This window comes from Dasypus novemcinctus, chromosome 18 (genome assembly GCF_030445035.2).
Source record: "Dasypus novemcinctus isolate mDasNov1 chromosome 18, mDasNov1.1.hap2, whole genome shotgun sequence".
In the NCBI taxonomy this organism is placed as follows: Eukaryota; Metazoa; Chordata; class Mammalia; order Cingulata; family Dasypodidae; genus Dasypus; species Dasypus novemcinctus.
In genome coordinates, this window is record NC_080690.1 from 344613 (window position 1) to 368357 (window position 23745).

Here is a 23745-nt window from a genome sequence, read left to right on the forward strand (position 1 = left end):
GTTGTCTCTGCATTTGCGTCCGCACACACCACGCCTCTTCACGGTTCTGGCACCAAGTTGCTGGAACCCTCCACAAAGACCGGGCTCTGCACGCAGGGGCAAGGGAGGGAGCAGGCCGACACTCATGCCTACCTCCCACTCCTCGAAGAGGTGGACCAGGTACTCGTAGCTGCGGGCCCGCAAGGCCAGGTGGTCGACCAGGAGCAGCATGCCCAGGGGGTCCTCCTCGGGCTCCAGGCTCAGGATGAGCTTGCAGTACTCCAGGGCGGTGCGCGGGCAACCCCTCTTCTCTAGGAAGCTCATCTGCTTGTAGAGGGCCAGGTAGAAACTCCTAACCCAAGAGAACCCGTGTGAGCAAGCAGCTCAGCCCGCCGGGGGCTGCTGGCACTGCTGGGGGGGCCAATGGCACGTGTCTGCCACCGTCCCGCCTGTGTCCGGAGAGGTGTGTTCTCCTTGTTGCTTACAGTGTTACCTCTCTGTGTGGAAAACCAAGTCTGCTGCTTGTCATTTGAAACCTCTGTCTTCTGAGGTTTTCTTTTTTAATGTCTTCTGGTTTTTGATTGATATTTACCATTTAAAGAAAGGATTAAAACCTCCCACTCTAACACAATTTAAATTAGTCCTCACATTTTAATAGTTGTTAGTAGCACCATGGCTGGATACAGCAAGTGGGTGATTGTTACCAACAGCCCATGGTCTCTTTAACCTTGGAAAGACTAATATTAATACTTTATAACCTGACTCAAAGAACTAAGAATTTAACTGGAGGGATAAAACTAAACCATATAAACCAGTATAGAAAATTTAAGTCAAACACAGTTGCTCCCTTGCCCTGTGGGAGCAGGGCTGCTGCCTTGGCCAGCCCAGGACAACTGCGGGGGCCGTGAGCAAGGGCAGGGGTGCTGAGGACAGGCCCTGCCCTGGAGCAAGGAAGACAAGGGCTGTGACCAAGAGCTCAGGCCCCAAAGGCAGGCTGAGGGCAGCGGGTGGGCAGGGGCACTGCGTCCAGAGCTGAGGGCCGAGGGGGAGGCGGGGCAAGTACCTGGGCTCAGGTCTGGGTGGCTTGGACCTCCACCAGCTGCTACTTGATTTAAGAACCAGTGGGCGTACCCCAAGCATTCCCAAGTACTGTCAAGTCGCCCCGGGTGGGTGCACGAGGACACACAGATTGCAGGTGGCCTTGCAGTGCTGGGGCTTGCTCAGCCATCTCTTCTAATGCAGACAAACTCAGTTCCTCTGTCCCGAGCCTCCTGCATTCGTGCAGTGCTGGGCTCACATGGGCTGGCCCTGGCCACTCAGTGGCACCCCGACTGCCCAGCTCCTCTGCACCTGCTCTGTCCGGCAGCACAGGCCTTTGCCCTTCCCGCCACATGGTGGGACTGACGACCTGACCGAGCCCCAGAGGGCGGCAGCCCCGGCAGAGCTCCCCTCACCTGTTCTCAGGCCGGCGGTAGTCCAGGCGGCAGGCTCCGCTGGTGAGGCTGAACAAGGGGTGGAAGGCATTCTCCATGCAGTACAGCGCTCGCTCTGCAGACCACAGGAGCACTGGTCACTGCCCGGGACCACGGGCAGGGAGGCCCCTCTGCTCACCAACAGCAAGGGCTCCAGGACCCTCAGCCCTGGTCCTGCAGCTCACGGCCAGGCAAGGCTGGAAGGACGGAGGCGGTGGCCAGGCTCATCCAGGCGTGGCACAGACCGCGTCCCTCGGCCATCACGGCCCTCTGCCCTTACCTCAACCAAGGACCCGAGCCTGAGGCGAGAAAGCCCTTCCAAGGCAGCAGGCGCCGTGGGCGCCAAGCCCTGGCATGGCCCGAGGAAGTGAGGATATGCAGCACGTGCTTCCCGCAGGGCCAGGGGAGGGAGACAACCAGGGGCCCGTTAGCAGGTGAGCAGACCCCGTGTTGTGTCTTGCAAACAACTGGGTACTGCTCAGCCCTAACCGCTGGGTGCGGACACGCACTACACCGTGAGGAGCTCAAGGGCGCCGTGCCGAGTGAGGACAGCCGGGCCCCAGGGCCCGCGTGCCGCAGGTTCCATCTACACGCCATGTCTGGGACAGGCAGGTCCACAGGGACAAAGCACATTTGTGGGTGCCAGTGGGTGGAGGTGGAAGATGCTAAGGGTACAGGTTTCTTTCAGGGTGATGAAAATGTTCTCATACTATAACTCTGTGAATACACCACAAAGGCCTAATTGTAGATGTTAAAGGGTGGGCTCCACGCAGGTGAGTTAGATCTCAACAGAGCTGGTACCTATGAGGTCTCGAGCCATCTCCTGATCCTCCTGGAACCGGCAGGCGTCGCTGAGCTGCAGGAGCGAGTCGACGTGGTAAGGGCTGGTCTGGAGCAGAACCTACCAGAAAAGGAGGAAGCTGGCCGAGCTGCCTCCTGGGACAGACACTGGCGCCCTCGGCTTCCGGTCCTTCAGGCATCCAGATCTGGGGAAGCCACTGGTGGCTGATATTCACCTCAACCCCCAACTCAAAACGACTCACTCTTCGTACTTGAGCCCTTCAGCTGATGCAAAGTAGGAAGTTAGAACTGGTATTCCTAGGCAACTATGAAGCACCTGGTGCCATCTCAGTGCATCCCATAGACCCCAGGCTGCCATTTCCCCCCGAGGCAGCAGCCAGCTGGCGTAAGCCCTGCTCTGGCCCACAAAGCCCTGCAGGCACCGGGACTGGGCAGCCCAGGGGGCCCAGGACGACAAGCCCACAGGGATTAGGGTTCTGTCAGGGCACCCCAGGCGGCCTGGCCCCCAAATCCTGCAGGTCTGTAAGAAGCGGACGCGTATCCAGCAGCACGGCGGGCGGGAAGGCTGCCATGGAAGCTGGGAAGGGGCTCCCCCCAGCCCGGAGACAGCCCAGCACAGGGTCAAGGCAGCCCCGGAGAAGGTGCTGCATTTGGGTGCATGTCCCATGGCGCCGTGCAAAGGCGGTGTGAGCTCAGCGCCCCAGGCGCCTCGTCCTCATCGAGTGCGCACACGGGAACATCTCTCAGTGGTCACAGCATCCAACTGCCCTTGCTGGCAGCCTCCCTCCATCGCCAGGCCCTCAGTCCAGGCAGAAGAGCTGTCGAGACACGAAGCCACGCTGCCCTCCACGCCTGGGGGCCGTGGCTGTGGTGACAGTGTGGCAGAGGGTGCTCCATGTGCCAGGGGCTGGGGATGACGTACCACGATGTTGTTTGGCTCCATGGACTCCACGGCCATCAGGAACTTGTGCTGCACCTGCTGGTACTCCTCACTGTGCTCAAAGGCAAAGCAGCAAAGTCCTTTTCTCGTTTCCAGCAGCCGCATCGAGAGGCCTGGAGGCAAGGGCGGTGGTCAGCACTGCAGGAGCCCTAGCAGCCACCCCCAGCCTTCTCTATTCAAAGGACCTTGTGATGCCGACAGGATTCAAACTGCTCTGGGTCCTGAGTGCAAGCTCCCCGCCGAGGGCTGCTGGGTGTGTCTCCTGAACAAGCCCATGGCTTGGGTCCAGCTTGCAGCACAAGACAAGCCAGAAGGACGCTGGCCGCCCTGGGAGGGAGAAGGCCGTGCTCGCCATCCAGCAGCGCACCAGCCACACCGGGGTAGGAGGGGGACCGCCACGAGGCAGCTCTGCTCTCTGCTGCTCACGCCTGACCCAGGCTTCTTCTAAGAAACCTGCAACCTCACCCTAACACAGAGTCCAGGGGCCTGGGATGAAAGAAAGCGGGGACAAGAAGCCCACACAGCACCAGAGTGGGCCCGGGAGCCCAGGCACCCAGCCCCAGGTGTGTCCACGCTGACAGCACACAATAGCTGCGGAATCTGCAGATACGGGGCAGGGCGGGCACGGGCTGGGGGCTGCGACACCGACACTCCTGCTTTTAAACATGCTACTCTGCTACGAAACGTAACGTATCATGCTTTAAAGGAGACAGGATCACAGGGTGGGGCTGGTGGGGTCTTGTGCTCCGGCGCCAGGCACGTGGCCGTTCCTAAGGAAGCGCCTGCCAGCCGCCCTGCGCCCCATGCGGCCCAGCAGCCCCTCACCTGGCTTGGTGAACCGGGGCCAGGCACTCTTGGGGGTCGTCAGCCATGTACACTTGGGGAACACACGCTGTCTCTGGCGAGGCCTAGGGGAGCAGGACAGAGCAGCTCACCTTCCTGCGCATCGTGCCTGACCTCTGCGGGACCTGCAGAAGCAGAGCCGCAGGGCAGGGGGGCCCGCAAGGGTCCAGGCAGGGAACACCGTCATCAGGGGCAAGTCTGCCGGCTACGAGAGGAAACACTGCTAGAAGAAACTGGAGGCAGAATGCCTAAATAATCCAGCAGCTGGAAAAAGATCAAGTGATCAGGCAGGAGGGAAAACGGGGGAAAGGGAAGACCTGAAACATTTTAAGTAATAAATAGAATATAGAGAGAACAGTGAAACAGAAAAGTTGACATATAAGTCAGCATGTAAAAAGGCATATTGATTTGAGAAACAGTTTGGTCACGTCGGCTTGAGTAAAACCCCTGCAGGAAGCCTCAACTTCTCTCAGGCTGAAGGCAACACCCTGGCCTTGGAGGCGCCTGGAGGCCAAGGTTCCGGCCCCCTGAAGGGGAGCTCCCTCCTGGCCCAGGAATCCCACCCACACAGTCCTTACTCTTCTGATAATCGGGGCTGTTTCATTAAGGGAGAGAGCGAGCAAGCGGGACGTGTGGCCCAGCCTGGCCCTGCAGTGAGCGGACGTGCAGCTCATCACGTCAGCGCAGCCCGGACGGGCTCTCTAGCGGAAACCTGGAACACGGGGGAGACAAGACCTGCTCGGAGAGAGGAAGGGAGGAAAGGGGGAGCTGCTCTCATCACGAGGAGTACTGAGGAAGAGTCTGAAGTCGTGAACACACCTGAGCAGCCAGGGCAGCCGCCAGGCTCCCGCGGTGGGCGGGGTGGGAGCGCGTGGGGAGGGGGCTAACCCAGCCTCAAGCTGAGAACCCAGTGACAGACAGTGGACACATTATCTGGAGATTCAGAAGACAAAACCAGAAACACAAATTGTTGACTTTTGAGGAGTAGAATGAGGAATGACAGGTAAAGCAGAGAACCATAGCTTTTCAATGCAAGCCCTTTGAAAAGACTTACAATTTTAAAGAAATATAATAAGAAACCTAATAAGATATAAAACAATGAACTTGACTAATTGACAACTAATTCGCACACAAACAAAACCAGGCAGAAAAACAGAGAGATGAGCCAAGACAGATCAAGCTGTAAAAAAGTAAGGTTGTTCCAGGAAAGCTGCCCAGGGCACAGCAGCAGAGGGGCAGGGAGCAGGACCTTAAAGGGAAAACATTTCCCATCAATATTCTAAAAATAAGCCCTAAAAGTCAGAAATCCTTGTGTACTGAATAACTTAATACCAAAAATATAAAGCAAATCTGTTAGAAACATAAGGAAAGTGAGCAAATAACATGCAAAGCATTCAAGGATACAAATAATGTAAGAAATGAAAGACATGCAAAACTACTTTTTGTTTATAAATTACAACAGGGGAAACGGACTTTGGCCCAGTGGTTAGGGCGTCCGTCTAACACATGGGAGGTCCGCGGTTCAAGCCCCGGGCCTCCTTGACCCGTGTGGAGCTGGCCCAAGCGCAGTGCTGATGCGCGCAAGGAGTGCCGTGCTACACAGGGGTGTCCCCCGCGTAGGGGAGCCCCACGCGCAAGGAGTGCACCCATAAGGAGAGCCGCCCAGCGCGAAGGAGGGAGCAGCCTGCCGAGGAATGGTGCCGCCCACACTTCCCGTGCCGCTGACGACAACAGAAGCGGACAAAGAAACAAGACGCAGCAAAAGACACAGAAAACAGACAACCGGGGGAGGGGAGGGGAATTAAATAAAAATAAATCTTTAAAAAAATAAAAATAAAATAAAATAAATTACAACAGATTTCAAAACCTAGTTATAGGGAAGTGATGTGGTCAACCAACTGAGCTCCCACCTACCAAATGGGAGGTCCCAGGTTCGGTTCCCAGTGCCTCCTGGAAGAGACAAGCAAGCCACAGCGAGCTAGTGCAATGGACTGGCATGGCGAGTTGATGTAACAAGATGTAACAAGGAGACACAAAGAGGAAACAATGAGAGGGACAAAGCAGGCAATGGAGGTGGCTCAAACAATTGAGTGCCTCTCTCCCACACGAGAGGTCCCAGGTTCGGTTCCCGGTGACTCCTAAAGAGAAGATGAGCAGACAAAGAGAGCAGATGGCAAATGGACAGAGAGCGGACAATGAGCACAAACAGCGGTGGGGGGGACACTAAATAAATAAATCCTAAAAAAAAACAAAAAACAAAAAACCCTAATCATAGCTATATACAGAGGAGAACCATAGAGAGAACTGAGAGGTGATTAAGTTGTGTTTCTTTTAAACAAAAAATGGATGTGGCTCAGTTGGGCTCCCATCTGCTGTATCAGAGGTCCAGGGTTCAATGCCCAGGGCCTCCTGGTAAAGGCAGGCTGCCCCACGCGGAGTGTCCCCCGGCACAAGAGTGCCGGCTGACATGGCGAGCTGGCGCAGCAAGATGACACAACAAGAGACACAGAGGAGAGACAGTAAGAGATGTAGCAGACCAGGGACCTGAGGTGGTGCAAGAGAATGATCACCTCTCTCCCACTCCAGAAGATCCCAGGATCAGTTCCTGGAGCCACCTAATGAGAATAAAAGCAGACAAAGAAGAACACACAGCAAATAGACAGAGAGCAGATGCGGGCATGGGGGTCGGGATGAAAAAATAAATCTTTTTTTAAAAATGATTATATGTTCTATAGATGACAGGATTAAGAAACACCTTTCACCCTGTGAGTGGTGTGAACAGGCACACCTTTGAGAGATGATTTAGCAACATAGAGGTGAAGTCTAAGCAGGGTAAGCAGGGAGGCCTGTTCCTCGTGAGCTCCTTGGACGTGCCTGCCCAGACATGGGGGCTCCATAGCAGTGTTTGTAACAGGAAAAACCTGGAAACAACTGAGTGTCACCCCACCAGGGGTGGCAGCAAGGCAGAAAACGTTGCCTGAAACTCAGACTTGCAAAACCAGGGCATGTGACAGCCACAAGAACCCTCCACTGCACGGCTGCATGCACGGCTGCACGGCCGCATGCAGAAAACTGTTTCTAACTTTGGGGGTGTAGGGCAGAAAACCAAAGGAGACACTTCTGAAATGCTTGAAGGTTTTTATAAAGAGCAATGTAGTTCTACTGTCAGAAGAGACATGCACTTCTAGAAGACCGAGCTTGCATGTAAGCGCTCCCACAGGGTGAGCTGCACCCTGACCCTGCAGCAAGCCCCCGCCTGGCCCCACCCCGGCCCCCGGCACGCAGCAGCAGCGCAATGCAGCACCATCCAGGAGCCTGAGGGATGCCATGCACTTCCCACAGCCAGCCGCATCCACCGCACACTGCCTGGCTGCTGAGCACCTTCGACAAAAGAGAAAACTTTCCCAGAACCCAAACTTCATGACACCTGGCTGCTGACTAAAAAACAAAAACGAACCTTGCTAGGATTTCAGGACCAGAAACTCAAAGTTTAAGGATTTTAAGACTCTTTCTGGGGGAGCGGATGCAGCTCAGTGGCTGAGCACCTGCACCCCACGAACGAGGTCCTGGGTTCAATCCCTGGTACCTCCTAAAAAAAATGAAAGTTCTAAAAGCATGCTGCTGTGGAGCGACAGCGGTACACTGCCCGCCAGAGCCAAGGCCGGCCCTATGGGCTGCCTTTCTTTTTTTTTTTTTTTTTTTTAAAAGATTTATTTATTTATTTAATTTCCCCCCCTCCCCTGGTTGTCTCTTCTTGGTGTCTATTTGCTGCATCTTGTTTCTTTGTCCGCTTCCGTTGTTGTCAGCGGCACGGGAAGCGTGGGCGGCGCTATTCCTGGGCAGGCTGCACTTTCTTTTCACGCTGAGCGGCTTTCCTCACGGGCGCACTCCTTGCGCGTGGGGCTCCCCCACGCGGGGGACACTCCTGCGTGGCAGGGCACTCCTTGCGCGCATCAGCGCTGCGCATGGCCAGCTCCACACGGGTCAAGGAGGCCCGGGGTTTGAACCGCGGACCTCCCATATGGTAGACGGACGCCCTAACCACTGGGCCAAAGTCCGTTTCCCTGGGCTGCCTTTCATACCCTAACTCTAAGATTCTATTTTTTTCGCTATGGCTTTAAATGTTTTCCTCCAAGTTTTGGTCTTTGGTCTCTACAAGTAACTGTCCACGGATACCCACCCCGCCCTCGGCCACGAGCAGGTTGAGCCTCGGCTCCAGAACGCGCGGCTCGGGGCAGGCCTTACCTCTGCTCGCCCAGCACTGCTCGAGCACCAAAATACCTTTTCAGTTCTGTGTCTGGATTCAAGTGTCTAGAGAAGTGAAAATTTGGGAATAAAAAATGAGATTAAGATGTGGGAGTTTTACAAAGTCTCATAAAAATCAGACTGGAGAACAGCTATTTTGGCCTCCTTTCTTCAAACTACCCACACGGACGGAGTCTGGGCCAGGCCCAAAGGCCGTGTCCGAGGCTGGCCGCCCGCGAGCCGTACTCAGTCCAGAGAGCTTCTGCTTCAGAGCGTGGCCAGCATTGCCTCTACCTGTGATGCGTCTATGAGGCCACGAGCTGGACAACTCACCCGAGGTCACACCATACTTTAGCATGTTCAACAAAGCACTTTTCAAGATGTCTAAAGTGTGGGTGAATTTCCTCTTCTTTCCCCTATTCCCACTTCCTAACCATTTAATAATAAAGTCATTACTTTCACATAACGAGGGTACGGTCTTCCCTTCCCAAGGTAACGCTGCTGGCTCCCTGTCCACACGCCAGCCCTGGGTGGCGTCCGTGGGGCGCACCTGTGCTCCACATGCAGGACGTGCCTCCTGGCGCTCAGCGGGGGTGGGCCCGGGGGGTGCAGCCCGCTGCTGTCCTCGATCCTCTCCAAGATGCGGTCGATATCCTCCAGCCCATTGTCCTAAAAGCCCGAAACAACCAAGCAGTCACCACACTGATTTAAAGGTCCTAAAAACCAGTAACAAAGTGATTTGTTCAGAAAAAAGAACAAGGATTATCTTATCACTTACTTCCTAATACAAAGTGTCACTCGACAACTGTGCACCACATGTGCATTTAGAAAAATTAAGTTCTCAGGGATGGAAGCTCAGGATAAACTCACAGAATCCAAGGACTTGAGAAATAAGTGTCACAGCGCACACTGCACATTTTACAGGTGCACTTCCCATCCTCAGACTCAGACTAAAGAGCAATGAAACTGCAACCTCCTTACAGGGCACAGAATTAGACAAGCCTCCAGGGCAATAACAGAAATATTCTTCTGGAGAGTGGACTGGCTCCTCAGGATGACTTTGATGCCTCACTGTCAGGTCGGTACATCAGTGCTAGAAAAAGGTCCAAGGAAACAGCCACCAGCACTTGGGGAGCAGGAGAGCCACAGGTAGCTGCTCCCCTCAGGGCATGACTTCTGGTGGTACTGGAAAATGGAAAGCAACAGAATGGGCTCTAATCTCTCAAGGAACTAGGTGAACAACAACCAGTCACAAATCTGATTAAGTAATTCCTTTTCTTTTTCCCTGGCTTCTTAAATGGAAAGAATCAAAATTATCAAATAAATGGGAGTGGATGTGGCTTAAGCAGTTGGGTGTCTGCCTCCCAGAAAGGAGGTCCCTAGGTTTGCTTTCTGCTGCCTCCTAAAGACAACAAGCAAATGCAATGAGCTGACACAATGAGCAGGAAGCAGATGTGGCTCAAGCAGCTGGGCACCAACCTCCCATATGGGAGGTCCCAGGTTCGGTTCTGGTGTCTCCTAAAGACAAGCAGACAACAAGTCAATACAATGAGCAGAGACAAGCAGACACAAGCAGATCTGTCACGATGAGCAGAGACAATGAGCAAACACAGCGAGCACACCACAAGCAGAAAGACGAGGGAGCCATCTCAGGGTGGGAGGAAAAACAAGTTCTCATTAAAATTTTTCTTAAAAAATCAAATAAAAATGAACTGATTTCCACACCACCTCAAGAAGCACAGCTAGAAGAGAAGAGAGAGAAACCACCAGGCTGAACGCACATACCGAGGCTTCTCCGGTAGCATTTTTCTTAGTTTTCTGTTTCTTTTTCTTTTTTCGGAGTTTGCCACTGGAATTAGACTAATAAAAGAAGCACATTTTAATCAATGGGAAGAGACAATAAGATCCTAAAAATTAAGAATGAAAACAGCAAGCTCTAGAGGAACCCAGGAAGAAAGGCCTGGCGCCCGGCGCTGCCATCACCAATGCGGACCCCTTCCTCTCTGCTCCATTCTAGGCCCCTTAAGCACAACGGCTTCTCCTCGGCTTGGTGAACAAGAATCGCTTCCAGAGATGGTCTCCCCACCCCAAGTGCCCCCACACAGTCCGACCTCCACCTGCCGGGGGGGCTCTGGGTGCTGCCCACCTGCCCCTCCAGCTTCCATCGACACGCTCTGACCCCACCCGCTGCAGCTCCCCCGGTTCCCAGACTTGGCCCACTCCTTAGACTACAGTGAGGACCCCCGACTTTCGTCAGCACCCTGGGCTCATCAGCTCTGTGTCAACCCTGCGTCCTCAGCAGCTAGCAGGCCCCTGGGGTGCCTGCCAGCTAAATGAGCCCCAGTCCCACTCTCTGGGGACCTCACGGACCCCTCTGGGGCTGTGGCCACCCAGCAGCAGGCCATGCCCGCCTATGCCAGGCCAACACTCCCACAGAGAAAGGCACAGAGGCAGGGCAGGCACATTTCCACAAGATCCTTCACTTCTGCCTTGGAAGAAGCGTGTAAAACACGGCTGGCCTCCTCTCCCCAGACCACGTGCACGCCCACGCCCGAGCCACAGCCCACGCAGCCCTGGGCCTGGGTGCGGAAAACAGCAAGCTTGCTGAGCCAGGGCCTGGGAGCACAGCCAGAGCGTACCACACGTGCCCACCAGCCCCAAGGAAACCTCCGGCCACGCACACGGAGCTGAGCGGGGGGCCCAGAGCAGTTAGCACCCACTTCCAAAAGGCGGCCTCCAAGGAGACGAGTACACGGAGAGCCTGTGGCCGGTGCACTGGGGGTGTGCCCTCCCCGACCCCAAGGTCCCCAGACCTGCTCGGTGGGCACTGTCCCGTCGCCCGCTTCTCCGTCCTTCTTGGACTCAGCGTTCCGCTTCACCCTGCCCCTGCTTCGGGGCGCCACGGGGTCTGTCAGCATGCGGTCCGACTGCTCCCCGCACATCACAGGCTCGTCCTCCAGGCCTTCAACGTTGATCTGAAAAGCAGATTTGAGAGACCTGAAGCAGAGCTGGCCCATCAGGGATGTCCAACTGGTGGCAGGCACAGCAGGTCAGTTTGGGGTGATGGAGGGGAGATAATGAAAGCACACCAACGTCTGCCCTCACGCTTAGTGCCAAGCTGGCAAGCAAGAGCCGCCACGGAGGCTGCTGGAGCTGACTGAGAACAAGTGTGGCTCAGGGGCACCCAGGGCCACAGGTCGCCTCCGTCTTCAGAGACGACCGGACGGAGGATCCCCGAGTGTCGCCTTCTGTCCCTCCACTGAGAACCACACAAGGTGACGAATTTAGGCACATCGTGCCCTCTCGCACACTGCCCCAGCTCACCAACAGCAGCAGGCAGGCAAGAGCCTGGGGAAAGAGAAGGGGCCCAGACGGACCTACTAACTTCTCCCGATAACAAAAACAGTCTATGATAATGATGATAATTCACACAATTGACTTTACAAAGCAGAGAAAATGAGTAAACCAGTCCCAAAGCATGGGGGATGGGAAAGCAAGCTCCAGAATAGGACATGCAGGGCAAATAAGCAACACTAAAAACTAAGGTGGGAGTAGGTTAACTTGACGTTAGATTGCCACACCAATTCCCCAAGTGGCTGGACCACTTTACACACCTCCCAGCAATACAGGAGAGTTCTGGCTACCCCAACTTCTCCCCACCATTTAGCATGTATTTTAATTTTAGTCATTTTAGTGGGTATGCAGTGGCACTGTAACAAGACTTTCAATTCCATTTATTTTTTGACTAATGATCTGCTTATTGGCCGCTCCTTTGAGAAATGCCTCTTCAACTATTTTGCCCATCTTTAAGTTAGACTGACTTCTTAACTTGCAATAACTGTTTGGATCTCTGGATCCAAGTCCTGACTCATTTGTGTTTTGTGAGTATGTTCTTTCAGTCTGCAGCACGCCTATTCATTTTCTTCATCACATCCTTTGATGAGCAGAAAGATTTTAAAATACAATGGTTCATTTTATCAATTTTTGCTTATGGTTATTTAGTGTTGTGGGATCAAGGCTAACAAATCTTTGCCTAACCCAAAGTCTCTTATGATTTTTTCTAGAAGCATTACAGCTTTAGTGTGTAGATTTACAACCCATCTTCAATAAACTTGTGTGTGTGTGCTGGAGGGGGTGTATGGGTTAAAGTTCATTCCCCCCATATAAACCAGTTATTCTAGCATCATTTGTTACAAAGATTTAACTTCCCCCACCGAATACTTTTGAAAACCCAACTGACTATGTGAGTATGGATCTATTTCAGAGCTCTATTCTAGTGTATTTATCTGTTTATATTTATGTTGTACCACACTATCTTGATTTTTGGAGATTTATAGTAAGTCTTAAGATTAGGTAGAGGAGCTCTTCGACTTCACTATTTCTTTTCAAAACTGTTTGGCTAGTCTTGATCCTTTGCCTTTCCATAAATTTTATAATTAGATTGTCAACCAAACCTATTAAAATTATGAGATTACACTTAATTTAGAGATCAATTTGGGGAGAACTGGAATGCTAGTAATAGTGAATCTTTAATTTCTCAACAATGCTTTTTTTTTAAAGATTTATTTATCTCTCCCCTCCCCCCCCACCCCAGTTGTCTGTTCTTTGTGTCTGTTTGCTGCATCTTCTTTGTCTGCTTCTGTTGTTGTCAGCGGCACGTGAACCTGTGTCTTTTTTGTTGCGTCATCTTGTGCGTCAGCTCTCCGTGAGTGTGGCGCCACTCCTGGGCAGGCTGCACTTTCTTTCACGCTGGGCGGCTCTCCTTACGGGGCGCACTCCTTGCGCGTGGGGCTCCCCTACACGGGGACACCTCTGCGTGGCACAGCACTCCTTGCGCGCATCAGCACTGCGCATGGGCCAGCTCCACACAGGTCAAGGAGGCCTGGGGTTTGAACCGCGGACCTCCCATGTGGTAGATGGATGCCCTAACCACTGGGCCAAGTCCACCGCCTCTCAACAGTGTTTTGTACTTCTCAGGATGGACTCCTGTCTGGCTCTCCCCTCCTAAGAGTCCTCGGTGGACATGTTTTCATTTCCCTGGTGGAAGGCCTCGGGGTTCTGGACGCGTGTTTAGTCTGATAAGAAACCACCAGATCTTCTTTCCCAAGAGGCTGTGCCATTTTACGCCCCAGCCCCAAAGCCTGAGTGTTCTGCTTACTCCACCCATGAGCCAACATTTGTGACTCGTCTTTTTAACATCAGCCAATCCTGGAACTTTAGTCTGCATTTCCCTAATGACTAATGAAGTTGAATACTTTTTAATATGCTTATTGGTCATTTGTGTATCTTTAGTGACATGTTAAAATGGGTTGTCTGTCTCATTAATACTGAGTTGTAGGTGGTCTTTATAGCCTGGTTACCAACTTTTACCAGATACACATTTTAAAAATAACTTCTCTCAGTCTATGTTGCTCACCCATTTTTTTTAACTGACACCTTCTGATAAGCTAATTTTAATGTCTAACATATCAATTCTTTCTTTCTTTCGTGGTTAATGCTTTCTGAGCCCAAAGGAAACTTTGCCTGGCCTCATGTCACAAAGATAGTATCTTATGTTTCCTTTGAAAAACTTTATGTAAGCTTTCAAGTTTAGGTGTAAGATCTACCTCAAACTAATTAGTATTTGGGGTATGATACAACTCCCCGCCCACACAGCCATCCAATTAAATGTTCCAGGACCATTTGTTGAAAACATTCTCCTTTCCCCATTAGGCTGTTCTGGTGATTTTGCTGAAAACCAGGTGTCTGTATGCGTGTGGGTCTACTCTGGGCTTTCTAGGCTATTCCGTTGATCTTTCCGTAAATTTTTTAAAAAGTTTATTTTATTTCTCCACACCCCCTTGCTACTTGTGCTTACTATGTGCTTGTCTTCTTTTTAGGAGGCACTGGGAGCCGAATGGGACTTCCCATGTAGGAGAGGCACATAATTGCTTGAGCCACATCTGTCCCCTGCTTGTTTTTGCTCTTTGTGTTCTCTTTGTCTTCTAGTTTTGTCAGCGTGTTGTATCAGCTCGGTGCACCAGCCCACTGTCTTGCTTGCCTTCTTTAGGAGGCACCAGGAACCAAGCCCAGGACCTCCCAAGTGATAGGCAGGGGCCCAACTGCTTGAGCCATATCCATATCCTTTTCTGTCAATTCTTATGCCAGTACCACTGTTTTGATTACTGTAATTTTACAGTAAGTCTTGAAGTCAGGTTGCATGAGTGCTTATTTTTCAAAACTGCTTGAATATTCTGTATCCTTCCCACTACCATACAAACTTTAAAAAATTGGCTTGTCAATTTTGACAAAGAAGCCTGGTGATCTATAGATTCAACACAATCACCACTTGCAAAGAACTGAAATCATAACAACAGCACATTCAAATCTACTCACATGCAATTAATTTCTCTCTCCATTTGTGTAAGTTTTTCTATTTCTCTTAAGTAATGTTTTGTACTTTCCAGTGAGGAGGTCTTGAACATCTTTTGCTAAGTTGATTCCGATGTGCTTTACGTTTTATGAACTATTATGATAGGAATATTTTAAACTTCATTTTTCAATTGTTTGCAACTAGTATATATAAAAATTGGCTTTTGTATATTAATTTTATATCCTGACACACTGCTGGTCACTTATAATCCTGTAATTTTTTTTTAAGGAGGTACTAGGGAATGAACCCAGGACCTCATACATGGGAAGCAGGTGCTCAACCACTGAGCTGCATCTGCTCAGTTTTTTTTTTTTAACCTAAAAAAAATCCTAAGGAATTTACAACCACATCACCTGCGAACAGTTTTACTTTTTCCTTTCCTGTCATGCCTTTCATTTAGTTTTCCTGTCTTCTGAAATGACAAAGCCTCTGGAACAAGGTTGAATAGAAATGGCAAGAGTGGGTATCCTTTCCTTGTTCACAATCTTTGGAGGAAAACCTTTGAAAGTTCACATTAAGTATGATGCATCAGCTGTAGGTTTTTCATGGATACTCGTTAACAAAGTTGGGAAAATTCCCTTTTAATCCTAGTCTGATAAGCTATTACATTGATTTCTGTCAAACACTTTTCTACATCTACCAAAATAATCATTTGATTTGCTCCCTCCTTCTGTGAAAACAGTCATTGACTCTTTTCATCATTTTTAATTGAACAATCCTTGACACTTAGCGCACTGATCATACTATGTAACTTTCACGACTATCCATTTTCAGAACATTTTCATCCTTCTAAACAGAAACTTACAACTATTAAGTAATAACTCTCCATTCCCCCATCCCTGATAACAGCTATTCTTTCTGTCTCTATGAATTATCTTATTCTAAGTACTTTCTATAAAAGAAATAATAAAATATTTGTCCTTTTGTGTCTGGCTTATCTCACTCCACATGATACCTTCAAGGTTCACACACAATGTAGCATGAATCAGAACTTCATTCCTTTTTATGGCTGAGTAATAACCCACCATTTACAATGCTCTCAGACAAGTTTATTAATATCAGGGGCTTCTTTATATACCCCAAGCAACCGTGAGAACCAGCAACTATTCTAGCTATTTCCATAACTTCATTAATGAAAACACAGTGCACAGTGGATAAGAAAGTAACTAAAGCCTAAGATGTTCTATTATGTTATTGAAACAAGTATACTCATAAATCTTGTTGCCTAGGTTACTTGAGATATCAAGTCTGGGTACTGCTGGAATGTTGTGTTTCACAGAGAGATTAGCCTGCATGTGCATTTCCAGGGACAGCATGACCCAGCGGTCAAGAAGTAACTTGCTACCATGGAAACAACATGCCTTTGTTTCCCACACATTTGACCATGTCACATTGTGTTTATCCATTCCTGTGTTGATGGACGTTTGGGCTGGTTATTGTGAATAAGGCTGCAACAATGAATATTAGTGCACAAATATCTGTTTGAGTGCTTGCTTTCAATTTGTTGGGTATGCACTAGGAGTGGAACTGAAGGGTCATACAGTAATTCTGTTTAACTTTCTGAGGAGCAGTGAACTGTTTTCACAGCACTGTCCCATTTTACATTCCTACCAACACTGTACTAGGGTTCCTATTTCTCACATAAGAGCCATCTCAGTGGATGTAAACTGGTACCACACTGTCTTTTTTAATATTTGTTTTTATTTCTCTCCCCCTCATTGTTTGCGCTTGCTACCTGCTCCTCTTCTTTTTCAGGCGGCACCAGAAACCGAACCTGGGTCCTCCTCTGTGGGAGGGAGGCACCTAATCACTCGAGCTCCCTCTGCTCCGTTTGCTGTGTCTCTCATTGTGTCTCCTCAGCGTCTCTTGGTCGAGTCATCTCGCTGTGCATCTTGTCGCGTGGGCTCACCGTTTCCCTCATCTTTAGGAGGAACCGGGAACCGAACCCAGGACCTCCCTGTGGTAGGCGGGAGCCCAGCTGCTTGAGCCACATCTGCTTCCCAAAGCACTGTAGTTTTAATCTGCATTTCCCCAATGGCTAATATGTTGAACGTTTTTCATGTGCTTACTGGCCATTTGAGTATCTTCTCTGAAGAAACGTCTATTCAGATCCTCTGCCCATTTTTTAGTTATCTTTTTCTGTTGCATTATAGGAGTTCTTTATTATTCAGGCTACTAAACACTTACCAGATATATGATTTCCAAATATTTTCTCCCATTTTGTAGGCTGTCTTTTCAATTTCTTGATAACGTCTTGTGAAGCTAAAAAGTTTTTAATATTGATGAAGTCCATTTTATTTATTTTTTTGTCACTTGTGTTTTTGATGCAAAATCTAAAAACAAGATATTTCCCCATTTTCTTGTAAGAGATTTACAGTATTAACTTTTATGTTTAGGCCACTGATCCAGTTTGTACTGATTTTGTGTATGGGTCCACATTTATTCTTTCGCACGTGGATTTCCAGTTGTCCAAGCACCATTTGTTGAAGAGACTTTACACTCTTCTCAATAATCAACTGACGGCGGACTTGGCCCAGTGGTTAGGGTGTCCGTCTACTACATGGGAGGTCCGCGGTTCAAACCCTGGGCCTCCTTGACCCGTGTGGAGCTGGCCCACACGCAGTGCTGATGTGCGCAAGGAGTGCCCTGCCGCATAGGGGAGCCCCACGCGCAAGAAGTGCGCCCCGTAAGGAGAGCCGCCCAGCGTGAAACAAAGTGCAGCCTGCCCAGGAATGGTGCCGCCCACACGGAGAGCTGACACAAGAAGATGATGCAACAAAAAGAAACACAAATTCCCGTGCCGCTGACACGGGACAACAGAAGCGGACAAACACGACGCAGCAAACAGACACAGAGAAGAGACAACGGATGTTGGGGGACAGAAATAAATAAATAAATCTTAAAAAAAAAAAAAATCAACTGGCCACAGATGTGTGGATTTACCTCAGGACTCTCAATTTTATTCCACTGGCCTACGTCTCTCCTTCTGCCGGTACCACACTGTTTTGTTTTAATCAATTTTATTGATAAATATTCATAAAACATACAATTCATCCAAAATATATAATCAATGGTACCTGGTACATCACTTTAAAAAATATTAGAATAATCCATGCTGTGTAGCAGTGCTCCAAAATGTATTCATCAAATGCTATGTATGTGCCATACTAATGAAATAATTTGGTGATGTGGGAGGAGTTGGGGGGGTATATGAGATCCTCTTATATTTTTTAATGTAACATTTTGTATGATCTATGTATCTTTTTAAAACTTTTAAAAATCTATTAAAAATATTAGAATGTTTTCATTACTCCAATAATAAACAGAAAAAAAACGCTACCCTTAATAACCACCTCTCAGTTTCTCTAACCCTGCTGCACGTAACTGCTATTCTATTTCTGCCTAATTGATTTTATTTATATTTTGTATAGATGGAGTCAAACAATATGTAGTACCTTTTGTCTAGTTTCTTTCACTTATTTCGTTTTTTAAAATGTGTAGTAAAAGATTAATATATTACTATGTACTACAGTTCATGTTTTGCTTTGGCTGTATTTTTTTTTTTAAACACTCTTTTAAGGCTTTTTATTTCTCTCCCCTTCCCCCCGCCCCTCCCCCCATTGTCTGCTCTCTGTGTCCATTCACTGTGTGTTCTTCTGTGTCCGCTTGTATTCTTGTCAGCGGCACTGGGAATCTGTGTCTCATTTTGTTGTGTCATCTTGTTGTGTCAGCTCTGTGTGTACGGCGCCATTCCTGGTCAGGCTGTGCTTTTTTCACACTGGGCGGCCCTCCTTACAGACACCCGTGTGGCATGGCACACCTTGCGTGCATCAGCAGTGCAAGCGGGCCAACTCACCACATGGGTCAAGGAGGCCCTAGGTTTGAACCTTGGACCGCCCATGTGGTAGGCAGACGCACTATCCGTTGGGCCAGATCCGCTTCCCTTTGGCTGTATTTTTGCCTAATACTAACATCTTATAACATTAATGTACATTTGTTCTGTTTCAAAGAAAAGTCTCATATGTGCAATATTCAGTGTATTCATATTTCACATGAGGTTTCACTGTTCTACAGTCCCATGCTACATTTTTTTAGCTTTCCTTCTAGTAATATACATTCTACACTTCTCCTTTCTAGTAATATACAGACTTTACTTTTCAACCACTGTCATGCCCATATAATAGAATGACAAATACTATGATGTGCTTTTACCATTTCTATTAATTTCCAAAGATCTATGAACAACTTTTTATCAATTCTGCAAGATTAAACCTCAGCTTTCCATTTTCTGACCTCATTCTATTTTTTTTAAAGATTTATTTACTCTCCTCCCCTTTCTTGTCTACTCTCTTGTGTCCATTTGCTGTGTGTTCTTCTGTGTCTGCTTGTCTTCTCTTTAGGTGGCACCAGGAACCAATTCTGGGACCTTCCAGAGTGGGAGAGAGATGATCATTTGTGGGAAACAAAGGCATGTTGTTTCCATGGAAGCAAGTTACTTCCTTGACCACTGAGTCATGCTGTCTCCATAGCTATATGTGCAGGTCATAAATCTAGCAAGGAAATGTGTACATTCAGGTGGAACGAGGACTAGGTAGAATGGGACAACCTGGGCAACAAGATTTATGGGTATGTTTTCTCAACATTATAATAGAACATTGAAATTTTGAACCTTGATTTATAATCGTAGATTTTGATCCATTGTGTTACACAGGTTGAGGTAATGGGAATAGTTAGCTAGGATAGTTGCTGGTTCTCACGACTGCTTGGGGTATATAAAGAAGCCCCTGAGATTAATAAACTTGTCTGATGAGCTTGAGGCTTCAATGCTCTCAGATCCCCTGATCCCAATCTCTCTTTGTCTTTCATTCCCGATACCCTTTGGGTCCGCGACTCCAACAATCATTCTCTTGCGCCACCTCAGCTCCCTGGTCTGCTGCATCTCTTATTGTCTCTTCTCCGTGTCTCTTTTTCTTGCATCATCAGCAGCTCTCCAAGTGGGCCAGCACTCCTGCACGGGGCAGCACTCCTGTGTGGGGCAGCACTCCACATGGGCCAGCTTGCCACACAGTCCAGCTTGCCTTCACCAGGAGGCCATGGGTATTAAACCCTGGACCTCATATATAGTAGATGGGAGCCCAATTGCTTGAGCCACATCTGCTTCCCAGTGAGTAACTTTAACATCTTAAACTAATAACCTATTTCAAATAGCATACAAGATAGCTCCAGTAGCATACAAACTCTCTAGTCCTATGTACCTCCATCCTTCCCCTTTATAGTGTATGCCCATTAACACAGATTTAAGGTTATTTTCTAAAAATACATTTGCCTGTTAAAGTCATATGGGGTGGGGGGAAGCAGTTACAAACCAGAAGTACAATAATATAGACTTTTATATTACTTCAGTTACCTTTGTCTCCTATGGCTTCAAGTTACTATCCAGTGTCCTTTAATTTCAGTCTGAAGGACTCCCTTTAACATTTTCTTATAGGGCAGGTCTTCTGTTAATGAACTCGTCTAGCTTGTGTTTATCTCTATCTTAATTTCACTTCATTTTTGAAAGATAATTTTGCCAAATACAGAATTCTTGGTTGACAGTTTTTTTTTCCTTTGAAGACTTGAAATATGCCATCAGTGTCTTCTGGTCTCCATGGCTCCTGACAAGAAACCCTCCATTAGTGTTAGCAGGGATCCCATGGACATGAATCCCATGTACATAAGATGCTTTTCTTTTGCTGCTTTTGAAATCCTCTCTGTCTTTGGATTTTGACATTTTTTTCTATAATGTGTCTTGGTGTAGATATCTTGGAGTTTATCCTGCTTGATATCATTGAGCTTTCCGGATGTATATATTCAAGTCTTTCATCAGATTTGGGAAGTTTTCAGTTGTTATTTCTTCAAATAGTTTTTCTGTCTTTTCTCTCTCACTTGTCTTTCTGGGACTCCAGTGATATGTATGCTGGTAGTTTGATGGTGTCCCACAGGTCCCTCAGGTTTTGTTCTTTTTCTTCATTGTTTTTTCCTCTCCTCATATTGGATAATTTCACTTGTCTTATCTTCAACTTCACTGATCCTTCCTTCTGCTTATTCAAACCTGCTGTTGAATCCATCTAATGAGTTTTTCATTTCATTTGCAGCTCCAAAATTTGTTTGGTGCCTTTTTATAATTTCCATCTTTCCCAGGAAATTTCTCAGGGATGACTTTTGGCAAATTCTTTTTTCTCTGTGAATGGGACTTACTTTCCTGTTAGTGTGTTTTGTAATTTTTTGCTGAGAATTGGATACCGTAAGTAGTATCCCGTTATAACTCTGGAAATCTAGCTCTCCCACTCCTCTGGGATTGTAGATGTTTCCTGGATGTTGTTGTTGAGGGCTGGAGCTGTCAATTTGTGACTTTTCCAAAATGTTTGTGCTCCCAAATGAGAATTGAAAGAGAAAAAGGGAAAAAAGGTTAAGTGCTGCTTCAAAGACTCCTCTGGCTTTTGCCTGAAGAGGACTTTGAGAGAAAAAGGGAAAAAAGGTTAAGTGCTGCTTCAAAGACTCCTCTGCTTTTGCCTGAAGGGGACTTTGACAACAGCAGACAGCACCCCAGGGATCTCAAGTAGCTGATCACAAGCTGTGGTCAGTGATTACACCCACCCCTCCCGATTCTGGAGTCCAGGTCCTCACAGCCCACCCTGGCCTCAGCAGGACGTGGAGAAGCTGGGCTGCAGTCCTCCTCTGCCTGCCACGCGTGGGGGGTGGCGGTCCTCGGGGATCACGGATACTTACTGCCATCTACCAGCTCCTCCCACTCTCCCTGACAGTGCCCAGCATTCCAACAGACACCAGAGTTCCAAAACAGTTGATTCCTGTCAGTCTAACACTGTTTTTTGACTGTTTTTTGGAGCTTCCTACGCTGTATCTTCCCACGTGCAGCGAGGTCTTTCTTCTCTGGCTGGCCAGAGTCCAGTGCGTGCTCCCCGTCCCCTGTGGCCCTGGTAGTTGTCCTTTCGTCCAGCACAGCCTAGTACTGACTGAACCAAAGACTCGAAGCTGTCTTCAGACCTCCTCTTCTCCAGTACCCTGCACTCGTCACCTTCACAGCCCCCAAATCTGATCTCTCCTCAGTTCATGCTCTCTGCAGGATATCGTTACTATGTTACCACCTGAAACGCCTACTCACTATCTCGCCTTGATTGTTTCTCTTCTCTCAGGGATCACAGTCCTGCAATGCCTGCTGTCCAGTATCTGAAAAGTTACTTCAAGCTTACATTTAGTTGGTTTTGTACTTGTTTGTGACCAGTGGGCTATTCTGGTACCAGTCGCTCTGCCATGGCTGGAAAAAGAAATCTCTTTTGTTCTTATTCATCCACTGTTTGATTTACTTAAGAGATTTTTTCTGGCTTTATGAAAATAACCCTTTCAATTCACAGCCCCATGGTCAACATCCATTAAGGATGCTACAAAAAATTAAAAAATAAACAAGTTATTTTTCCCATGGAAGAGGATAAGCACTAGAAGGTTACCATAGGAAGTGATTCTGCAGATGACAAAGAAAGACAAAGTCTTATCTACATATCTGCAGGCAGAACTTGGCAGACATCTGGAAATGCCGAAGACATTCTTTCCACTCTTCAAATAATCTCATAGCTGGAATATGAATTTACAATTCCTTCTTTGCCCACAGACAGATTAATGATGACAAACTTGCTAAAGATAACCTTACAGACACGAGGACAAAAGAAATGATGTGCCATGATTTCAATTTGAAGAATCTTAGAAAATTAAGGCAATCCCTGAGCAGCAGAAAGCTACAGAAATTCTAATTCCACCTGTTATTAAATATTTTTGTGAACCAGGGGTTTTTGCTTTGTACCACCAAAATAAAGGATTAAAATCAATTGGATAGCACAAAGGTTACACAAATAATGGCAAGTCAAAGATCACTGCACAATTTCAAACCCTTATTCCAGCCAAACAATAGTAACCTGATGACTGAAATTGTGGAAGAAAATTAGTTTGATTTTTAATTGCACAATTTAGATTTATTCCAATTATAGTCAGGAAAACAGCCATTATGTTACTTAATTCTTTGTAACAGATTCACCTTCACTTCAAGGGGAAATTTTTCAGTGCAATAAAATGAATCCTGATAATTTTTAAATGTGTTTATGTGGCTATTATCAGATTATCAATGTGGTCCTTAACCCCGAAATACCTAGAAGTTCTATCCTATTACAGAACAATTTTAAAAGGCTGTACGTGATGCTGCATATATGTGCCATAATTTAACCAATCTCTTATTGTTTGGCATTTAGGTCAGAGTTTCAAAGTTTCATTATAAACAATACTGTAATATTTTGTAATCCATTTTTGCACAAAACTAGGATAATTTTTTTCCAGTAAATCCATTGACAAAAACTGCTAAGTCACTTAAGGTTTTACCAAATTGCCCTCCAAATGACCTGTACAAACTGACATTTATGTCAATAGTACTGGAGAGAAATTTCTCTCACCAATCTGTTCATGTTACTGACCGTACAGTCAGGTGCTGTTTGATGTCTTCCATAATTCTGCTTATTAAGAGCTGACTATTAAACAAAGAACACCAACAAACATTTCTCCTGTAATATTACCGAATTTTAGGCATAAGAGCAAAAAAATTACAAAATGCCTGAATTTAGACTAATGTATACTTTTTGATGTAATACGTATGTAATCTAAAGTTCCTTTAAATATAAGGAAAAGGTTAGAAAGAAAAGATTGATATGTATTACTCAATTAAATTTCTTTGGAAATTAATGAGGATTCCATCATGTTAAAGAACTTGCATTAAGCAAAAAGCAAGGCCTTTGTGAAGGTGATGCAAAGAAAGATGGCCCATATGAAAATTGGCTACTATATCTTTTGCTGTACAAAAATTTTAAAGCTTAAGTGGAAAAATATCTTAAAGGCAATTTATAAAAAACTCTTATAAGCCAATAAGAAAAGGATAAAAACCCATTAAAAATATATGAACAGGCAATTCATGAAGAGAAATGGTCAGTAGATAAATGGATAGTTTCTAGGTAACT

At 47.5% G+C, this 23745-nt stretch overlaps 1 protein-coding gene across 1 annotated transcript in view; it reads right to left on the reverse strand.

The window, feature by feature from the left end:
- TCF25 (TCF25 ribosome quality control complex subunit) overlaps window positions 1-23745 on the reverse strand; it is a 36633-nt gene that overhangs the window by 8619 nt on the left and 4269 nt on the right. The window contains exons 2-10 of the mRNA XM_004473433.5: window positions 11094-11255; window positions 10066-10140; window positions 8831-8949; window positions 8281-8346; window positions 4018-4100; window positions 3175-3305; window positions 2253-2352; window positions 1434-1527; window positions 133-331 (exon numbers count right to left, since the gene is read on the reverse strand). Coding sequence (XP_004473490.2) covers window positions 133-331; window positions 1434-1527; window positions 2253-2352; window positions 3175-3305; window positions 4018-4100; window positions 8281-8346; window positions 8831-8949; window positions 10066-10140; window positions 11094-11255 — 1029 coding nt within the window. The remainder of the gene's footprint in view (window positions 1-132; window positions 332-1433; window positions 1528-2252; window positions 2353-3174; window positions 3306-4017; window positions 4101-8280; window positions 8347-8830; window positions 8950-10065; window positions 10141-11093; window positions 11256-23745) is intronic.